Source organism: Narcine bancroftii, chromosome 2, assembly GCF_036971445.1.
Source record: "Narcine bancroftii isolate sNarBan1 chromosome 2, sNarBan1.hap1, whole genome shotgun sequence".
In the NCBI taxonomy this organism is placed as follows: Eukaryota; Metazoa; Chordata; class Chondrichthyes; order Torpediniformes; family Narcinidae; genus Narcine; species Narcine bancroftii.
This window is the reverse complement of record NC_091470.1, coordinates 162,383,343-162,401,545: the sequence shown is the minus strand read 5'-3', so window position 1 is coordinate 162,401,545 and position 18,203 is coordinate 162,383,343. Positions and strand designations below refer to the sequence as shown.

Here is an 18,203-nt window from a genome sequence, read left to right as displayed (position 1 = left end):
AATATTTTTACTGTTGCCCAGTCTAACTGTATTCAATGATCTGTTTTCAGGATTCTGGAAGGATTCATTCCCATGGAGAAGTGCCATTTGCTAAAAGGATTCAAATTAAAACCTGGAAACCATGCAGACAATTTTCTCGATTATTGGTACATGCTTTTCCTAAACACTTGTAAATGTTCTTTTGCATTCCGTTGGTTTGAAGTACCTTCCATTTCTCGACCTTGCTGTTGGTCTGTCCCTGGGGCACACTGTTTCTTCTAATGGCACCGTTCCTCATGGGCAACTCAGCGACCAGCTCGTTTGTGCAGGGAGCAGGGGAGGCTCTGGTGGCCAGCTGCTCTCATTGTCAGGCAGCTGGTTCACACCCTTCCCCCACAATGCCCCAAAACTCGTAGATTTGTCATCAGCCAGACAGTGATAGTATTGAGTGAAGCTGATGCCCTCTCCATGCCCTGGTGTCACGGTCGGGGGGGGGGGAGGGGTGGGGTTCGGACGGCATTGGGTGACACTATCAGAGGGGGTGACACCCATGCTGTGGGTCCACGGTAGTTCTTGCAGCATGCTCGCAAGCCTCCCCGCCCATTGTTAGGGATCCTCATCCGCCTTTGTAGCCGTTGGGAGATGTCTCTTCTTCCGCCTGCTCCGCCATTGGGATGATCACCTAGTGATGCCACTGGTTTCGATGCTGGGATAACAGTTGTTCGTAATACAATGTAATGACTTGGTGGATGGCAGCCACATTTGTGAATGAGGTATGAAAGTTTTAAGTTACGAAACACCAAAGTCTGCTCACGCTGTGATTGTACTCACAGCACAGAAATGCTAAGGAACTCAGCCAGTCTCACAGTGTCTCGAGGAGGTAAAAATATATTACCAAAGTTCTGAACCTGAGCCGTTCCTCAGGTGATGAGTAAATTAGCTAGTATTTACCCTAATATTAGCTTTCTGCAGCAGATGTAAGAATGAGGACAGATCATTAATTCGTTCAACCCTTGCCAAGTATTGGGAAATGGTCTTTTGTACTTGATCAATAATTATTAATGTTAACCTAGCACCAGACCCGTTGGTAGCCTTGTTTGGGATGGTTGAACAGAAGGTAGTGAAATTGCCTTCATTTCAATTGCCTCACTTATTGCAAGATGAGTTATTTTGAAAGATACTGTCCCGCCCACGCATAATCGACCGTTATATGATATGATGTCATTTTCTCCAAGGTTCGATATGACATGTTCCACAAGTGGCTCAAATTTAAACTTTCCCATTCATTGGGCGTTTTTAAAAAAAATATTTTCACAGCCTCTAATGGGAACCGTAATCATGTTTCTTTGTGATTCTTTTTTTAAATTTTTTTTTTCACATTGTGAACCATATCAATCAAAATGCATACAAACATTTCCCTCTTAAATATACACAGTGGCATTTTCTCCCCTTTTTCCCCCCTCCCTTCCCTCCCCCCTCCAAACCCATTAAACATTCAACATATACAATACAATAAAACCATTAAAACAATGTCATCACACAATGAAAATAAATAAGAAAATTGTGTCATCTACTTTTACACAGTGAATCAAGTCGCTTTGTCTTCTTATCATTTTAGGGGGTGGAGGTCCGCGGTAGGCCATCTCTGTTATGTTCCATGTACGACTCCCAAATTTGTTCAAATAATGTGACTTTATTTTTTAAATTATATGTTATTTTTTCCAATGGAATACATTTATTCATTTCTATGTACCATTGCTCTCTTCCATTTTCCAAGTTGACATTATGCATTTTTTTTCTACTGCTAAGGCTATCATAATAAATCTTTTTTGCGCTATATCCAGTTTGAGGCCTAATTTTTCTTATATTACTTGAAGAAAGATCTCTGGATTTTTTGGTATGTTGCTTTTTGTGATTTTATTTGATACCTGATTTAGATCTTCCCCAAATTTTCTTACATGCCTAAATTACATGTACTGTTGTTCCAGTTTCCTTCTTACAGTTCTTTGCGATTCTTGAGAGATTATGAGTTTCTTTTTATTTTTACGGGCAGGTTTTTTAAAATCTGTATTGCCATTCATTTAGGAATGGTTTGGGGTTTAGATTCGTTAATTATATTGTTCTCTTTTTTTTCAATTTACCTTTGTTGCATAAGAAAAATATTGTCTTTCTCTGACCTATTGTGCTCGTCTGTGCTGGCACAGCTTCAATGTCAAGGAGATCGGGAAGTAAAGCAAACCAGAGCTGAATTAAAGAAGGAAGAGTGGAATGGAAAATAAAATGTGTGTCAATTCAAACAAGATATTGAGAAAGGATGATCATAAAGAAATTTTATCACCCTAAATTGCATTTATTCTAAAGCAGTGGTTCTCAACCTTCTTTCCATTCACATACCACTATGCCATCGGTGCCCATATTTAATTATTCAGATGAAATGAAAAATATTTCTGGAGCAACAACTACAACTCCTGCCATTTTCAGGAGATTTTATTGTTCCTTTTAAAATTATAGCATAACACTTCAATTCAAAATATGGTTCTCCAAAGATCATTTTAGAAACATAGAAGATAGGAGCAGGAGTAGGTCATTCGGCCCTTCGAGCCTGCTCCGCCAATCAACGAGATCATGGCTGATCTTAAAGTTCAGAACTCTGTCCCCACCTTCTCTCTGTAACCCCTAGTTAGATGACTGGTACTTTCGGCAGCAACTTCAAGAAAACTGTGTGCTCAGCTGTAAATGATGAAGTATTTTTGTCTTTCTTTTACTCAGTTATGATATCGCTCTTGTCAAACTTGCTGAACCCGTTGTCCTCAATGACAAAATTGAGTTGGGATGTATCCCTGCCCCAGGCACAATTCTTAAAAACGGCGCAAGTTGTTATATCACTGGTTGGGGATTGCTGTTTTTGTCAATTCATTGAAAAGTGGAGAAATCATGTAATCAAAAAACAATTTAATAATTCCTTGGTTTGCTGCAAGGATACCCAAACTGAACTCACTGACCAAATGTATTGGAAAGTTGAGGCAATTCAGGTTTGTTATTTTAGACCAGTGATTCACAACCTTTTTCTTTCCACCCACATCCCACTTTAAGTAATCCCTATGCCATCGGTGCTCTCTGATTAGTGAGGGATTGCTTAAGGTGGGATGTGAGTGGGAAGGGAAGGTTGAGAATCACTGCTCGAGACCCAATTGTTACTGAAATATTTTGCTTGAGAAAAATTGTCGTTGGCCCATTTTCTTTGGAGATCTGAAACGGTGCACATAACAAGTCAATGAGGTACGATTAAAACAGTGGTTTTCAAACTTTTTTTTCCCACCAACACCCCACCTTAAGCGATCCCTTACTAATCACAGAGCACCGATGGCATAGGGAATACTTAAAGTGGTTTGTGAGTGGAAAAGGGTTGAGAACCGCTGCTCTGAAGTACCTTGTTGTGTTTTATCTTCACGACGCACCAGTCTCCAAGAATATTATCTCATTTTTTTTCTGCTGCTCATTATAACTGCCACATGATGATCAGCTTCGAATTTGTATCAATTTCCCCTGACCTAGATAAAAGTCTTGGCCTCGCTTTTGTCATGGTTGTCTAGGGAGCTGCAATGCCCGCCAGAGAGTTTGGGCTTGTAGGGCATGGGGTTGAGTCGACCCTGCCAGTATGTTTAGGCAGCTTGTCCCTCCCCCCACCCCCCCCCACCCCACGTGTTTCCCCAACCCATTACTATTCTGCAAGATGATTCTCTTATCCTGCGTTTCATCTTTGTTGATTTTGTGCTTTGTGTATTCTTTTATTAATTGGCGTACCGCACTTTGGAGCCACATTCCGTTGTGTTTAAAATGCGCTATATAAATAAATATTCAATTCAATTTGTAACGAGGAAGGTGAAGTAAAAGAACTCAAGAGATGATGTGAACAGGTCACATTGGAGACATGTTTGCAAAGAAATCAGAGCAGGGAACTTGGCATTGAGGCATCTTCGATTTTTAGGATGGAAACATGGCAAGTAGTAAAGTTCAGAGATGAAATGAGGCTGAGGTTTGAATATGTGTTTTGTGTCAGTCTTCATAGTCCAAAGATTGATGTTAAGGAGATGGTGGGAGGTTAAGAGCTGATGGAATGCATCCTCAGGTACACTGAAGGGAATGGCACAAGTTAAAGCAGATGTATTTATGGAAATTTTACTCAACTTCTCTTGTCTCAGGTTTGTTCCAAGTGGATTGGAATACAGAAAAAGCTATATTTTTTTTTTGAATAAGAGTTCAAAGGCTGGTAACTATAGGCCATTTAGCTTCACATCATATTTGAGGGAAATGCATGAAGCTATCGTTAAGAAAGAAATAGAGACTCATCTGTACATGGGTAGAAATTGTTTAATCAGACAGATGCATCATGGATTCTGAAGGCAGATCATATTTAGCTCATCTACAGAAATTCTTTGAACTGAATGCCAGAAAGAGTTAGGTACATCCTGCAGAAAATACTTCTGCATAAGATAAGGATTCACATAGTTGGGGGTAATGAATTAGCATGGATAGAGGATTGGTTAACTCATAGAAGGCAGGGAGTTGGAATTTAAATTTTTACATTTAGTTTAGACATACAACGTGGTAGAGGTCCCTACGGGCCCATGCACCTGTGTTGCCCAAATTAATAGACAATCCCTGTGTGTTTTGAAAGGTGGGAGGAGACTGGAGCACCTGGAGGAATCCCATGCAGTGATGGGGAGAACGTACAAACTCCTTGCAGACAGCGGCAGATTCAAACCCTGGTCACTGGCACTGTAGTAGTGTTGTTTCTCTGGTTGGCAATCAGTGGAGTCTCCATTATTATGGGTGCTTAAAGAGGAAGTAGGTACAATATTGAAAGGCAGATTATTTAAGGACTCAAAGAAAAAAAATGACATGTGAGACAGTTCAGCACTGAAAGTACCGAATGAGAGAGAGAGAGAAAGAGAGAGAGCTTTTGGGTCTTTTCCTGCCTCTACAATATTTCTACAATTCTTCAGTTGTGACCGATCTTGTTCACTTTTTATCACACCTCTAAGCTTACAGATACTGTTGTGGTGTCCTGTCCACTATCTAAGACATTAATGCCCATTGAATGCCTTTCTCCAGCCATCAATAAATTTACCACAATTAGATCCGGTTCTTAAGCTTACACTTCCGCTGCCAGTGCCCTTTTTTTCAAAACATTCCTGGAATTGTTCTACTTCTAATTGTATTATGTGATACATTATTGAAAGTGCTTCTCGAAAACTCCATTGCATGATATTAGCTGCATCATTTATTTCCTCTCCAAAAGCTCAGCTCTATTTATTATTAATAATGCCGTTTCCTTTGTTAATACTTATCTTGCCCCTCATTGTTTCCTATCATTTGAGTCATTCACAATGCCCTATTATTTCTGTTATTGAATTTAAAATGAGAACCGAATATATTCAGCAAGGTGAGTTTCCAAAGTGCTGACAAAGGGTCTTTGACCTGATATTAACGCTGCTTCTCTTTCCTCTGATGTTGTCAGGGCAGGTCTAGCATTTTTTTTACTTTAGATTTATAATGGTTCATAGAAGATAGGAGCAGGAGTAGGTCATTCGACCCTTCGAGCCTGCTCCGCCATTCAACGAGATCATGGCTGATCTTAAAGTTCAGTACCCCGTCCCCGCCTTCTCTCCGTAACCTTTAATACCCAAAGGCAGCTTTTAAAATTTTCATCTTGACAGAAACAACTAAGGCATCCATTAGGAGTTGACACAAATGAGCGCGCTATCGCTCAAATGACTTAAAGCACACACTTGGGCTTTAATTTATTTCTGTGTATTCCATTTATGGACTTTGAAGCAGGCTAAATTGTTTTCTTTGCTCATGATCTAAAATCAATGAAATGTAAGAACACGATAGCTTGAAAAGTAAATTGGAAAATCTTGAAGAGTGAGAAGGCCGATTGTTTTCCTGTGGGCAAGACAGAATAATCACTTATTGGTAGTGCAAAAAAACTGTCCACAATGTACACATATAAACAAATAAAGAAATTTAAACAATCTGTCAGTGCAATACATAGGAAGTAGGAACAGGAGTAGGCCAAAAATGGCCCATCGAGCCTGCTCCGCCATTCAATAAGATCATGGCTGATCTAATTTAAGACAGAGAGAATTTTTTTTTAAATCAATGAAGTGTAAAGTCAGGGACCTCAAATGGGTCTCTGAGTTTGTCATTGAGGAGTCCGAAGGTGGAGGGGTAGCAGCTGTTCCTGAACATGGTGGTGGGGTCTTGTGGCATCTACACCTCTTTCCTGATGGTAACAGTGAGAACAGAGCAGGTGCTGGGTGGTGTGGATCCTTGAAGATTGCTGCTGCTCTCCCTGTAGATATTCTCGATGGTGGGGAGGGTCTGTGATGTCCTGGGCTGATTTTGTTACCTTTTCCAGGGCTTTACACTCGGGGGCATTGGTGTCCCCATACCAGACCAGCCAGTCAGCACACTTTCCACCACACAGCTGGAGAAATTTTCCAGTTTTTCTGATGTCATATGAAACCTCTGCAAACTCCTGAGGAAGTAGAGGTGCTGATATGCTTTCTTCATGATGCCGTTGGTGTGTTGAGTCCAGGAAAGATCCTCCGAGATAATGACTCCCAAGAACTTAAATTTGCTCCCCTCTAACTACTCAGTAATATCTTTTGTACAGGATGTAAACCAACTATATTGGTTCATGTGAGATCAGCAGATTGGAGGTAACGGGGAAGATGGAGGTAGTTTCTCATACTTACTTTTTCTGTTCCATCGAGGACGAGGAGTGATGTTCAAACCTGCACTATTTGGAATGCTCCCATCATTTGGGATGGCACTTTTAACCCAGTGGATTATGATGAGATGTACAAAAAGAAGAACATTGTCATTGGCCTCACCGTCTTTGCAGTTGGCAAGTATGTTGTTGAATTTTGTTCCAAAGGTTGTCAGGTTTTGGGTGCATGAGATGACCTGCTTTTAAATGCCTTTGCAGAGGGAAATCCAATCCAGGAACCTCTGAATGAATCTAAGCTGACAGATTTTCTGAAATGTAAATACAGAACCATAAATATGTCATATACCAGAGTGAATGAAGTCGTCTGATCAATCTATTTTGACACTGTTTGGGAGCAATGTTGGGTGTTTTGTTTATTTGTCATGCAAACATTTTTTTTACTATCCCATCAAGATGAGCAAGTCTTAATGAGGAAACGGTCTAGGCCTTGGTTAAGTTGGTCAAATTAATAATGCTGTTTAATTATTAATCAGAAAGTGCAAATATAAAACAAAAACAAATATTCCTGAACACCTCCCAGGCTTTTAACCCCCTTGTGGTCCACATGTGTTAATTTTTCTGACCAACCAGTGCCTCAGTTTGGGCAGGGATGAACTTAAAAGTGGATACAGGTAGAAATATTCCTCACCTTCTGCCAAGGATCTGAAAAGGCCATAAATCTCTTTGAATCTGTCCATTTGAGAGCTGTGGAACATTCTTTCCAAATTTGCCTGCTTAAACTCATCTGAATCCTAAATCTATTTAATTTGCTTAATGTGCCTGTGGTTGGCCAAATCTCGGAGCAGATTCATCCCAAGCTTCACTTTGGGCATCATACCAACACTTTCCTCAATCTTTGTCTCTGTTGTACATTGCCTCACCTCTAACAATCTAGATTACAGGAAAAATAATCAAGTCCAGAACCAAGATTATTCCAAAAGCTGCCTTCATCACCCTATCTACATGAGAGTCCGCTTCCTGTCAGTTTCCTGAGATGGAGACAGTGAGATGCAAGAAAGAGTCAGAATCTCAGGAGATCAACTAGCTAATGACATTCATTACAAGCTTGCTTTCTCCCACAGGTATCTCGACTACTCTTTGTCCCACTATCCTTCCTGTAAGGGCTCTATTCCATCTCCCATCACCTCCGTTCTGTCTCATTTGCTCCAAAGATGAGATCTTCTATAAAGTGTCTCTGAAATGTTTTCTTTCCACCTGAACCATTGTCAACAGAACCCTTGAATGCATCTCATCCATTTTCCTCACCGCTGGTCTCACTCCCCCCTCGAATAGAATGCATTCATTAGATCATTCTTCATAATCTCTGCCACCTTCAAAGAGATTCCACCACCAGACACGTGTCCACATCTTTCAGCATTTTGCAGTATCTATCCCTTTCCCAAATCTCTGGTTTGCTCTTTCATTCCCAGCAGATAGTTCCCGCCCCCCTACAGCACTTTCCCATGCAACTGCAGAGGAGACAACTTCGTCCTTTCTCCTCTTCCCTTCCCACCATCTCAGGACCTAGACAGCAGCGATTCACTAGCACCTCTTCCAATCTAGCGCAGTGTGGGAACCTCTCCGCTGGAGGAACTTTAAGCATAAAGCTGAGCTTCCCAGTCCTGGCATGTTAAGACTGTGTCCCACTCCCATTCTGATCTATTGGTGTGCAGCTTCGTGCAATGCCAGGTAATTTTCAGCTCGATATTTAATTCTACACCATTTCTCCTGTCTGGATTAGTGATGCATTTCATAACATTATCTCATCTTATTTGACTTTCCTTTTTCACTTTTGCTCTGTGAAAGGGGGACATGCCTGCATGGCCTGTTGGCCACATCCTCCCGCCCTGCATTTTTCAACTCCTACACTCTTTAAGCTCCCTCAACTGCTCCCATTCACCCATTAACTAGATAACCTTTTTTTTTAACGGCATATCTCATGGTCACCCGGGGTCTATCCTATCAGAGACCTTCTCACCTCTCTCACTCTCGCTGTAGCTTAATAAGCTTCTTTTGCTGCCTTTCCAGTTCTGTTGAACACAAATTTTAACTCTGTATTTGCTTCCCACAGTTGCGAACTGACCTGCTGACTATTCCCCTCACTTTCAGTGACGACATGTGGGTGGGTTGACACAAATATTGGGAATTAAGGGGCTAGGGGGCAGGCTCATGTTTTGTCTACAGATTAGAATTTGTAAACTCTTGCATTAAAGTGGCATGGTGAAGCGGAAGTGTTTGGTGGGCTTAAGATTCAGAGGTGCTTATTGAAACCTGTTCACTCAAACACTCTATTCTCCAGGTTAGGCATTAAAGAAGACATCAATCCCTGTGACTAAACTGAACAGTCGGACTTCGCACTGACGGCTGATCTTAAGAGCTGATTGTCCTGTCCCTATATTAATTTTTCCAGTGTTAAAGGTCAAGGAGTAGTGGTGAGGTGATGAGAGGAAGGTTGAGAAATTGATTTGGAAACCATTACTTTTGATCTAGAACTGTTAATGTTGACTTGCACTGACTGTGTATTTTGCAAACATTAGTGGCAGGTTGGGGTTTGAGGGAAAGCCCAAAACATAGTGGTTGTGTTGGACTGCGGCATCTAAGAGGATTTACCTTTCCATATTTCAGCTATTTGGACCTGTACCTGGAGCGGTTCCTCTTGTCGGCTGATGAACATTTCATGCCGGGATTCCCTGTCATCTACTATGTGTTTGTCGACGACCTGGCCAAGCTCAAGCAGATAACTCCAAAGCTGAGTGGAAGGGGAAAGGTCCAGGATCTCAAAGTTGAAAAGCACAGACGATGGCAAGACAATTCCATGTTCCGTATGAAGCTGATCAAAGAGTTGATTGAGACCCACGTCAAAAACGAGGCCAATTACATCTTCTGCTTTGATGTGGATCAGCACTTCAATGGTCGCTTTGGCACGGAGGCACTGAGCGAGTCAGTGGCTCTCCTGCACGCCTGGTTCTACAGGAAGCTAAAGTTCTTCTATACTTACGAAAGTAACCCCCTCTCCTCAGCATACATAGAGAGCAAGGGAGATTTCTACTACCATGCGGCTGTGTTTGGTGGGACTTGGCAGAGTGTGAGGAACCTGACAGAGAGGTGCCACCATGGGATCATGAAGGACAAGCAGAGAAACGTGGAGGCTCTTTGGCATGATGAAAGCCATCTTAACAAATACTACTGGCTGCACAAACCCACCAAAATCCTTTCGCCAGAATATTGCTGGGATAAAAAGATTGGATGGCGGAGAGACATCCATGTGTTCAGGCTGCTATGGGTCAAGAAACAGTACGGCATCAGTCGACAAATAAACTAATTGTTTTTTTGTTAATTGATTTCAACTCTTGTGGTTCGCTATCCTGGCAAAGCCAAAGTTTAAGGGGAAAATGTGGATGTCTTTCTAAATTGGTGGCTCATTTTCCCCACCCCACACCCACCTTGGAGTTCCTTTCCCACCTGTCTGACGCAAATTAGCATCTTGAACGTGGTACCAATGATGGGGATAATTAAGGGTGGATTTTCCTGATTCGTTGGGTGGTAGTTCCGTGATGCTCGTATGACAATCAGCAAATAGCAAGGACAACCACCTCAACAAGACTACTTAAAGAAAAAGCTATGGGTTTTCCATTGAGCTGCTTATGGGTGCTGGGAACCCCAGTAGAAATGGAAGGATGGTGCAAGGCAGCTACCTATGATACAGAAAATAAGTCAGTCGGAGGAGATGGATGACTCCATTCCCATGCAGTCTTTCCTCCTCACCCAGGACTGAACCCGTTGCTCTGCTTTTTTTGTTGCTTTACGCATTGATTGGACTACCTTTGTACAGATAGGCATACTATTCAAGAGACACAATAATTCTGTCTCATCAGAGCTAAACCTCCAGGTGTCTGCTTTATCTTGAAGCTAGTTCAGCAGCGATCAACAATTAAAAGCAAAATTCAGATGTCCAACTTATCAACAAACTTCCCACCCTTTCCCTGAAATGATGACTGCATAAAACAATTTAGAGTGGAATAATCATGAGTGAGTTTGCATAGTGCCACAGAAGATTGTCTTTTAAACCCTTGTTTGAAATCAAGTGGGGTCAAATAAACTAGGACTTTAATAAATTAACTGGATTTCTTTTAAAAACTTAAATTTTTATAAAAGTTCACTGATTATGTTTAGAATCCCACTGGGGTCAACAATGATTTGCTATCGTTAGTAATTTCCATTTCTTTTTGGAACAAAGTTTGTATGTTTGAGTTGGGATAAATACATTTATAATTCTGACAATAATCTTTTCATTTTGAATAAAATATATTTGTTCTCCTGATCTGGACACCTTCTTGACTGCTGCGTAATCAGCTGAGCAGACTCTCTTTAAGACAGAAATCTGTGAGTTCCAACATCAAAGGGAATTGCTTTTCTGTTCCACATGGTTGCCAGCTAGGTTGATTGATGAGTCGGATTCCTTGTTGCCATCCGATCACGTGACCTTAATCAACAAATCATTTTTCACCCTTCCTCTCAAATCATGACTACTTTTAACAGTTTTCAGTGCAATAAACCCTGAGTGTCTTTGCATAGAACAAGAATTCTCAACCTTTGTCTTTCCACTCACATACCACTTTAAGTATTCCCTACGCCATCGGTGCTCTGTGGAAGGTGGAACGAAAGAGTTTGAAATCCACTGTTTTAATCGTACCTCATTGACTCGTTATGTGCACGGTTTCAGAACTCCAAAGGAAACGGCCGATGACCATTTTTCTCAAGCAAAATATTTTAGTGACAATTGGGTCTCGAGCAGTGATTCTTGCTCACACTCGTCAGGTATAAAAAATAAATCAGAGCATTTTGAGGGTTGAAAGAGGGAGAGCAGGCAGAGAATATTGGAGGGTGATGAAAGATTCCACTTGCTGAATATTGGAGGTAGTGGAGCAAAGCCCGTTGAGATTGAAATGAAGTAGACTTCTTACAAGTAGAATTGACCTGTATTCACTTTGTTAAAAAATTTTTCACACTGTGAACCATATTAACTAAAATACACATAAACATTTCCCTCTTGAATATACACAGTGTCATTTTCTCCCCTTTTCCCCCTCCCTTTCCTCCCTCCTTCACCCCCCCTCCCCACCCACTCAACGTTCAACAAATATAATACATTAAACAATGTCATCACACAATGAAATTAAACAAGAAAATTATGTGATCTACTTTTACACACTGGGTCAGTTCATTTCGTCTTCTTCTCCTTCTGTCATTTTAAGCGGTGGAGGTCCAAGGTAGGACTTCTCTGTTGTGTTCCATGTACGGTTCCCAAATTTGTTCGAATACTGTGATGTTATTTCTTAAATTATATGTTACTTTTTCCAATGGAATACATTGATTCATTTCTACATTGCTGTACTCTCAGGCTTTCTTCTGATTTCCAGGTTGACATTATACATTTTTTTGCTACAGCTAAGGCTAAAATAATAAATCTTTTTTGTGCTTCATCCAAATTGAGTCCAAGTTCTTCTTATATTACTTAGAAGAAAGATCTCTGCATTTTTTTGTGATTTTATTTAATACCTGATTTAGATCTTCCCAAAACTTTTCCGCTTTCTCACATGCCCAAATTGTATGTACTGTTGTTCCCGTTTCCTTCTTACAGCGAAAACATCTATCTGATACCGTTGGGTCCCATTTATTTTAACTTTTGGGGTGTGGTATATAGCCGGTGTAACCAATTGTATTGTATCATGCGTAACCTCGTGTTTATTGTATTTCTCATAGTTCCGGAGCATATCTTTTCCCATGTTTCATTCTTTATTTTGATGTTTAGACCTTGTTCCCACTTTTGTTTGGGTTTACAGCTTATTTCATTGTTTTCTTTCTCTTGCAGTTTGATGTACGTGTTTGTAATAAATCTTTTAACTATCATTGTGTCTGTAATCACATATTCAAAATTGCTTCCTTCTGGTAACCTCAGCCTGCTTCTCAATTTGTCCTTCTAGTAGGTTTTCAGTTGGTGGTATGCAAACATTGTACCGTGAGTTATACCATCTTTTTTCCTTCATTTGTTCAAAAGATAATAATTTATTTCCTGAAAAAACAATTTTCTATTCTTTTGATCCCTTTTCTCTCACATTCTCTAAAGGAAAGGTTATCTATTGTGAAAGGGATTAGTTGATTTTGCGTCAATATTAATTTTGGTAGTTGATAAGATTCTATGTGAATCTTCTTCCGAATGTTGAGCAGATGGTGCAGTACTGGTGAATTCCTATGTTGCACCAGGTTTTCCCACTTATATAGTATATGTTCAGGTTACTTCTCCCCTATTTTGTCTAGTTCTAATCTGGTCCAATTTGGTTTTTCCCTTGTTTGATAAAAATCTGATAAGTATCTTAATTGTGCTGCTCTATAATAATTCTTAAAGTTTGGTAGCTGTAACCCCCCTTGTTTGTACCATTCTGTTAATTTATCTAGCGCTATCCTCAGTTTCCCCCCTTTCCATAAGAATTTTCTTATTATTTTCTTTAGCTCCTTGAAGAATTTTCTCTGTTAGGTAAATTGGTAACAATTGAAATAGGTATTGTATCCTTGGGAAGATATTCATTTTAATGCAATTTACCCTTCCTATCAGTGTTAGTGGTAAATCTTTCCAATGTTCTAAGTCATCTTGTAATTTCTTCATTAATGGCTGATAATTTAGTTTGTATAGATAGCCTAGATTATTATCTAGTTGAATACCTAGGTAACGGATTGGTTGTGTTTGCCATCTAAATGGTGATTCTTTCTTAAACTTTGTGTAATCTGCATTATTCATTGGCATTGCTTCACTTTTATTTGCGTTGATCTTGTACCCCGATACTTCTCCATATTCCTTCAATTTCTTATGTAATTCTTTTATTGATAATTCTGGTTCTGTTAAGTATAGTATGATGTCATCTGCAAATAGACTGATTTTATATTCCTTCTCTTTTATTTTTATCCCTCTTATTTTATTTTCTGTTCTTATCAATTCTGCCAGTGGTTCTATAGCTAATGCGAACAGTGAGGGAGATAGTGGACATCCCTGCCTAGTTGACCTGCTTAATTTAAATTGGTTTGATATATATCCATTTACTGTCACCTTCGCCAATGGTCCCTTATATAATGCTTTAATCCAATTAATATATTTCTCTGGTAGGTTGAACCTCTGTAGTACTTTGAATAAATAATTCCATTCTACTCTGTCAAAGGCTTTCTCTGCGTCTCAGGCAACCGCCACTGTTGGCGTCTTGTTTCCTTGTACTGCATGTATTAAGTTAATGAACTTGAACATATTGTGCGTTCGTCTTTTCTTAATAATTCCAGTTTGATCTAGTTTTACTATTTTTGATACACAGTGGGCCAATCCGTTTGCTAATAGTTTAGATATTGGTCTCTATGATGCCGGTGTTAGTGGATCTTTCCCCGTCTTTGGTATTACTGTAATTATTGCTGCTTTGCATGAATCTGGCATGTTTTGTTTTTTCAGTCTGGTTCATTACTTCCAGGAGAGGAGGAATTAATAAATCTTTAAATGTTTTATAGAATTCTATTGGGAATCCATCCTCTCCCGGCATTTTATTGTTCGGTAGCTTTTTTAATATATCCTGTATTTCCTCTATTTCAAATGATTTTATTAATTTGTTTTGCTCCTCTTCTTGCAATTTCGGTAGTTCAATTTTAGCTAGAAACTCATCTATTTTGTCTTCTTTCCCTTCGTTTTCAGTTCGATATAATTGCTCATAGAATTCCTTGAAGTTTTCATTGATCTCTGTTGGGTTGTTTGTCCTTTTTCCTTGATGCCAATACCGTTCTGACCTATATTCACTATTGAGGCACAGTGATTGGTTGTAATTTACTGCATTTCAAGTCTTTGTATAAAGGGGTCTAGTCAACGTGGAGTGATGGTCTTCCAAAGCACTTTCTATCGTATTAAAACTGTTGAACTCTCACTCATCTCAAAGTTGTTGTGCCCTTGTTTGGTGGGATTCTCCAGCCCTATTGTGGTGAACTGCTGTATTCCTGATGACCTGGTTCTGCTCCGTCCTGTGACTGTACTTGCGGCCCCTCCCTCTTTCGATCTTTTGTAAAATGCCCCAGAAAGCCCGGGTCATGGTCCAGGATGAAGTTCCCTGTCCGTTGTGACTCGGTTTCAGCCTGTCAACTGCATGTCAACTCTTCGTTGGACCAGTGCTCAACTGACCTGATGGGATTTTTTTTTGCGAAGGTAAACGTGGAGCTGATGAGGCTACAGCTGTCAGAGGGATGTATGTGAGCTTGCAAACTATTTCTGGTAAGTTGCCACATATGAACAAGGTTGATGTAGGAGGTGTAAGAGGCAGATTGATGGCACGGATACGAAGTTGGCTGAATGAGCAGATAACAGAGGGTTATAGCGAATAGTTTTCAAATGAGACATTGATGAATAGGAACCAGTGTTAAGGATGTTACTTCAACAAGAAAATCCACAGAGGCTAGGGTCCAGTGCAATGCACAAATGTGTTTGAGAAATTTAGCAGGTCATGCAATATCCATGGGAAGTTGAACCACATGGGGCTGTAAATACAATGTGGGTACAGCGCCGTCTGCAAAGGAGTTTGGACGCTCTCCCCAAGTCTGTGTGGATTTCCTCCCACTGTTCAAAACATATGGGGGTTTAGGTTAATTGGGTGGTACGAGCTTGTGGGCCAAAAGGGTCTGTTACCGTGCTGTATTTTCTTTAAATATAGAAGTAAAGGGTAAGCAGTGTTACAGATCTGAGGTTCCTGCTGAAGGAAAAATTGGTTTCTATTTACTTCCCATGGAGGCTGCATGACCTGTTGAGTTTCTCCATCACATTTTTGTTTGGCTACTACTTTCTGGATAGTGGAGGAGACTGTGGGAGGGTGTCAGCGTAACAATCTTTCCCTCAAATGTCAACAAAACGAAGGAGCTAGCTGTTGATTTCAGGAAACCGTGGGGAGCACACGTCCCTGTATATATCAACCGGGCTGAGGTGGAGAGCACCAGGTTCGTAGGGGTAAGTGTCTCCAGCAGCCTGTCCTAGTCCATTCACGTTATTCTCCTATCTAAAATTCCTTTAACCCCACTATCTCCTCCCCTTCCTGAGTTGCCCTTTGTCCCTTGTCGGGCAACCACATCTCCCCTCTCCATTTGGATTTGCGAATTCACTTGCAAACGTCAACTGATTTTGCAGTAACCGTAATTCTTCCCCACCCAGCCACCCCCCCCCCCAGAAAAGATTTTAATCTTCATATATAACAATGGTCACTCTCTTAATTCCCCCCATACTTCCTTTCTTCCCTTTCTTTCTCTTACCTATACTCTATTTTGTTTTATATATACATACACACACACACACATATATATACCTACATATAAACATACATATAGTTTGTGGTCATTTTTGTTCTCGTTACATATCTTCATCTCTCTGTCTATTTTGTAGTTGTTCTGCAAATTTTCATGCTTCCTCTGGATCCAAGAATAGTCTGTTTTCCTGCCCTGGAATAACTATTTTAAGTACCACTGGATACTTTAGCATAAATTTATATCCTTTTTTCCATGGGATTGTTTTTGCTGTATTAAACTCCTTCCTCTTCTTCAGGAGTTCAAAACTTATATCTGGATAGAAAAAAATTTTTTGATCTTTGTATTCCAGTGGTTTTTTGTCTTCTCTTATTTTCCTCATTGCTTTCTCCAATATATTTTCTCTTGTTGTATATCTTAGGAATTTTACTAAAATGAATCTTGGTTTTTATTGTGGTTGTGGTTTAGGGGCTAGTGTTCTATGTGCCCTCTCTATTTCCATTCCTTCCTGTAATTCTGGTCTTCCTAGGACCCTGGGGATCCATTCTTTTATAAATTCTCTCATATTCTTGCCTTCTTCATCTTCCTTAAGGCCCACTATCTTTATATTGTTTCTTCTATTATAATTTTCCATTATATCTATCTTCTGAGCTAACCGCTCTTGTGTCTCTTTAACTTTTTTATCAGATTCTTCTAATTTCTTTTTTAAGTCATCTACTTCCATTTCTATGGCTGTTTCTCATTCTTCCACCTTGTCCACTCTTTTTCCTATATCTGACATGATCATCTTTAATCTATTCATTTTTTTCTTCTGCACTTTTTATTCTTTTTATTTCACTGAATTCTTGTGACTGCCATTCTTTTAATGTCTCCATATATTCTTTAAAAAATATATATATCCATGTACTTGCCCTTCCCTTCATCTTCCATTTCTCTATGTTCTTCCTCTTCTTCTTGAGTCCACTCCAGGATCTGTGTCCTTTACCTGTCTCTTCTGGTTTTCTTGTTGGTTTGTTTGTTTTATTTTGTTGGGTATTTTTGGTCTTCTTATTTTTACTAGAAGTGTCTTGATGCTGGTCTTCTTCCTCTGGGTTGGTCATCTGTTGTTTCTTTGATTTCTTTTTACTCTTCTTTCTTGTTCTCGTTATTTTCTATGTTTTCCTCTTGCTTCTTTGTTGTGGTTGTCAATTTCAGCTATGGAGATCGACTCCTCAGCTGGTCCCCCCTCCCGTCAGTGTTATTTTTGTCTTGCGCAGTTGCGCACTTTTGTTTGGCTCCGTGAGCCATTTTTGTAGTCCCGAGTTCGGGGCTTCAACTGACCTTAGGGAGCGGGCTTCTCTGTCCACGGCGGGCCTCCTCGTACAGGTAAGGCCTTCTTCCGACGTCTTTTCCTCTTCTCTTCTTCCCGTTGCCTTTTGCTTTTTTTCCTTCGCTGCCATTTTCTCCTCACCTTTACTTTCACTTTATTTTGGTTTTTGTGCCTTTGTTTTTTTACTGTCTTTTTTTTTAACTTTTCCGGAGAGGGCTGGAGTTCCCCGACCGGCCACTACTCCATCACGTGACTCCCCCCCGTCTATTCACGTTGAAGTTACAACCAGGTGCATCAAATGGCTCCTTTCTCAGAAGCCTAAGGTTCCCTTACCAATTTCTACAGATACTGTTGTCAGCTTGGCACGGGAAGTTGTCTGCAAAGGAACTTCAAAGGGTTGTAAATGCAGCTCAAGCCTTCATGAAAATGAACCTCTCTCCAATTATAATTTTTTTTGTCCCATTGTGTATGAGAAGATGCCAGCAATAAGTATAGATCCATCTCACTTCACTCAGTCTCTCTCTTCTCCCCTTTTTTCAGGCGAAAGATGCACAAGCTTGAAAACCTGAACCTTCAGATTCAAGGATAACTTTTTTCACCGGCCAATCATTGGTAAACGTCTCTCTAAACTCTGCTCTTTGTAGTACTATACCCTACGCTCTTTGACTTGCTGTAACAACTGCACCCTGCCCTTTTGTTTCATTTTTACAGTGCAGAGAACTGGGGTGATAGATCCAGCTGAGAAGGCGGTCAGTAAAAGTATAGGGTATAAAAGCAAGTAACATAATCTGAACATTTGTAAAGCACTGGTCCAGCATCAATTAGAAG

General features: G+C 40.2%; 1 protein-coding gene and 1 long non-coding RNA gene across 5 annotated transcripts in view; both read left to right on the top strand.

Moving 5' to 3' along the window:
* Window positions 1-11,078, top strand: part of LOC138754564 (alpha-1,3-galactosyltransferase 2-like) — an 80,230-nt gene extending 69,152 nt beyond the window's left edge. For 3 of the 4 annotated variants that reach the window (XM_069919001.1, XM_069919000.1, XM_069919003.1), the window contains 3 exons: window positions 51-146; window positions 6,762-6,899; window positions 9,383-11,078. In XM_069919001.1, the coding sequence (XP_069775102.1) occupies window positions 51-146; window positions 6,762-6,899; window positions 9,383-10,079 (931 nt within the window). In that variant the 3' untranslated portion in view covers window positions 10,080-11,078. The remainder of the gene's footprint in view (window positions 1-50; window positions 147-6,761; window positions 6,900-9,382) is intronic. The other variant, XM_069919002.1, reaches the window with a different exon arrangement.
* Window positions 11,079-13,414: 2,336 nt separating this feature from the next.
* LOC138754566 (uncharacterized) overlaps window positions 13,415-18,203 on the top strand; it is a 37,905-nt gene continuing 33,116 nt past the window's right edge. The window contains exons 1-2 of the long non-coding RNA XR_011351825.1: window positions 13,415-15,050; window positions 17,916-17,987. This is a non-coding gene — a long non-coding RNA (uncharacterized lncRNA). The remainder of the gene's footprint in view (window positions 15,051-17,915; window positions 17,988-18,203) is intronic.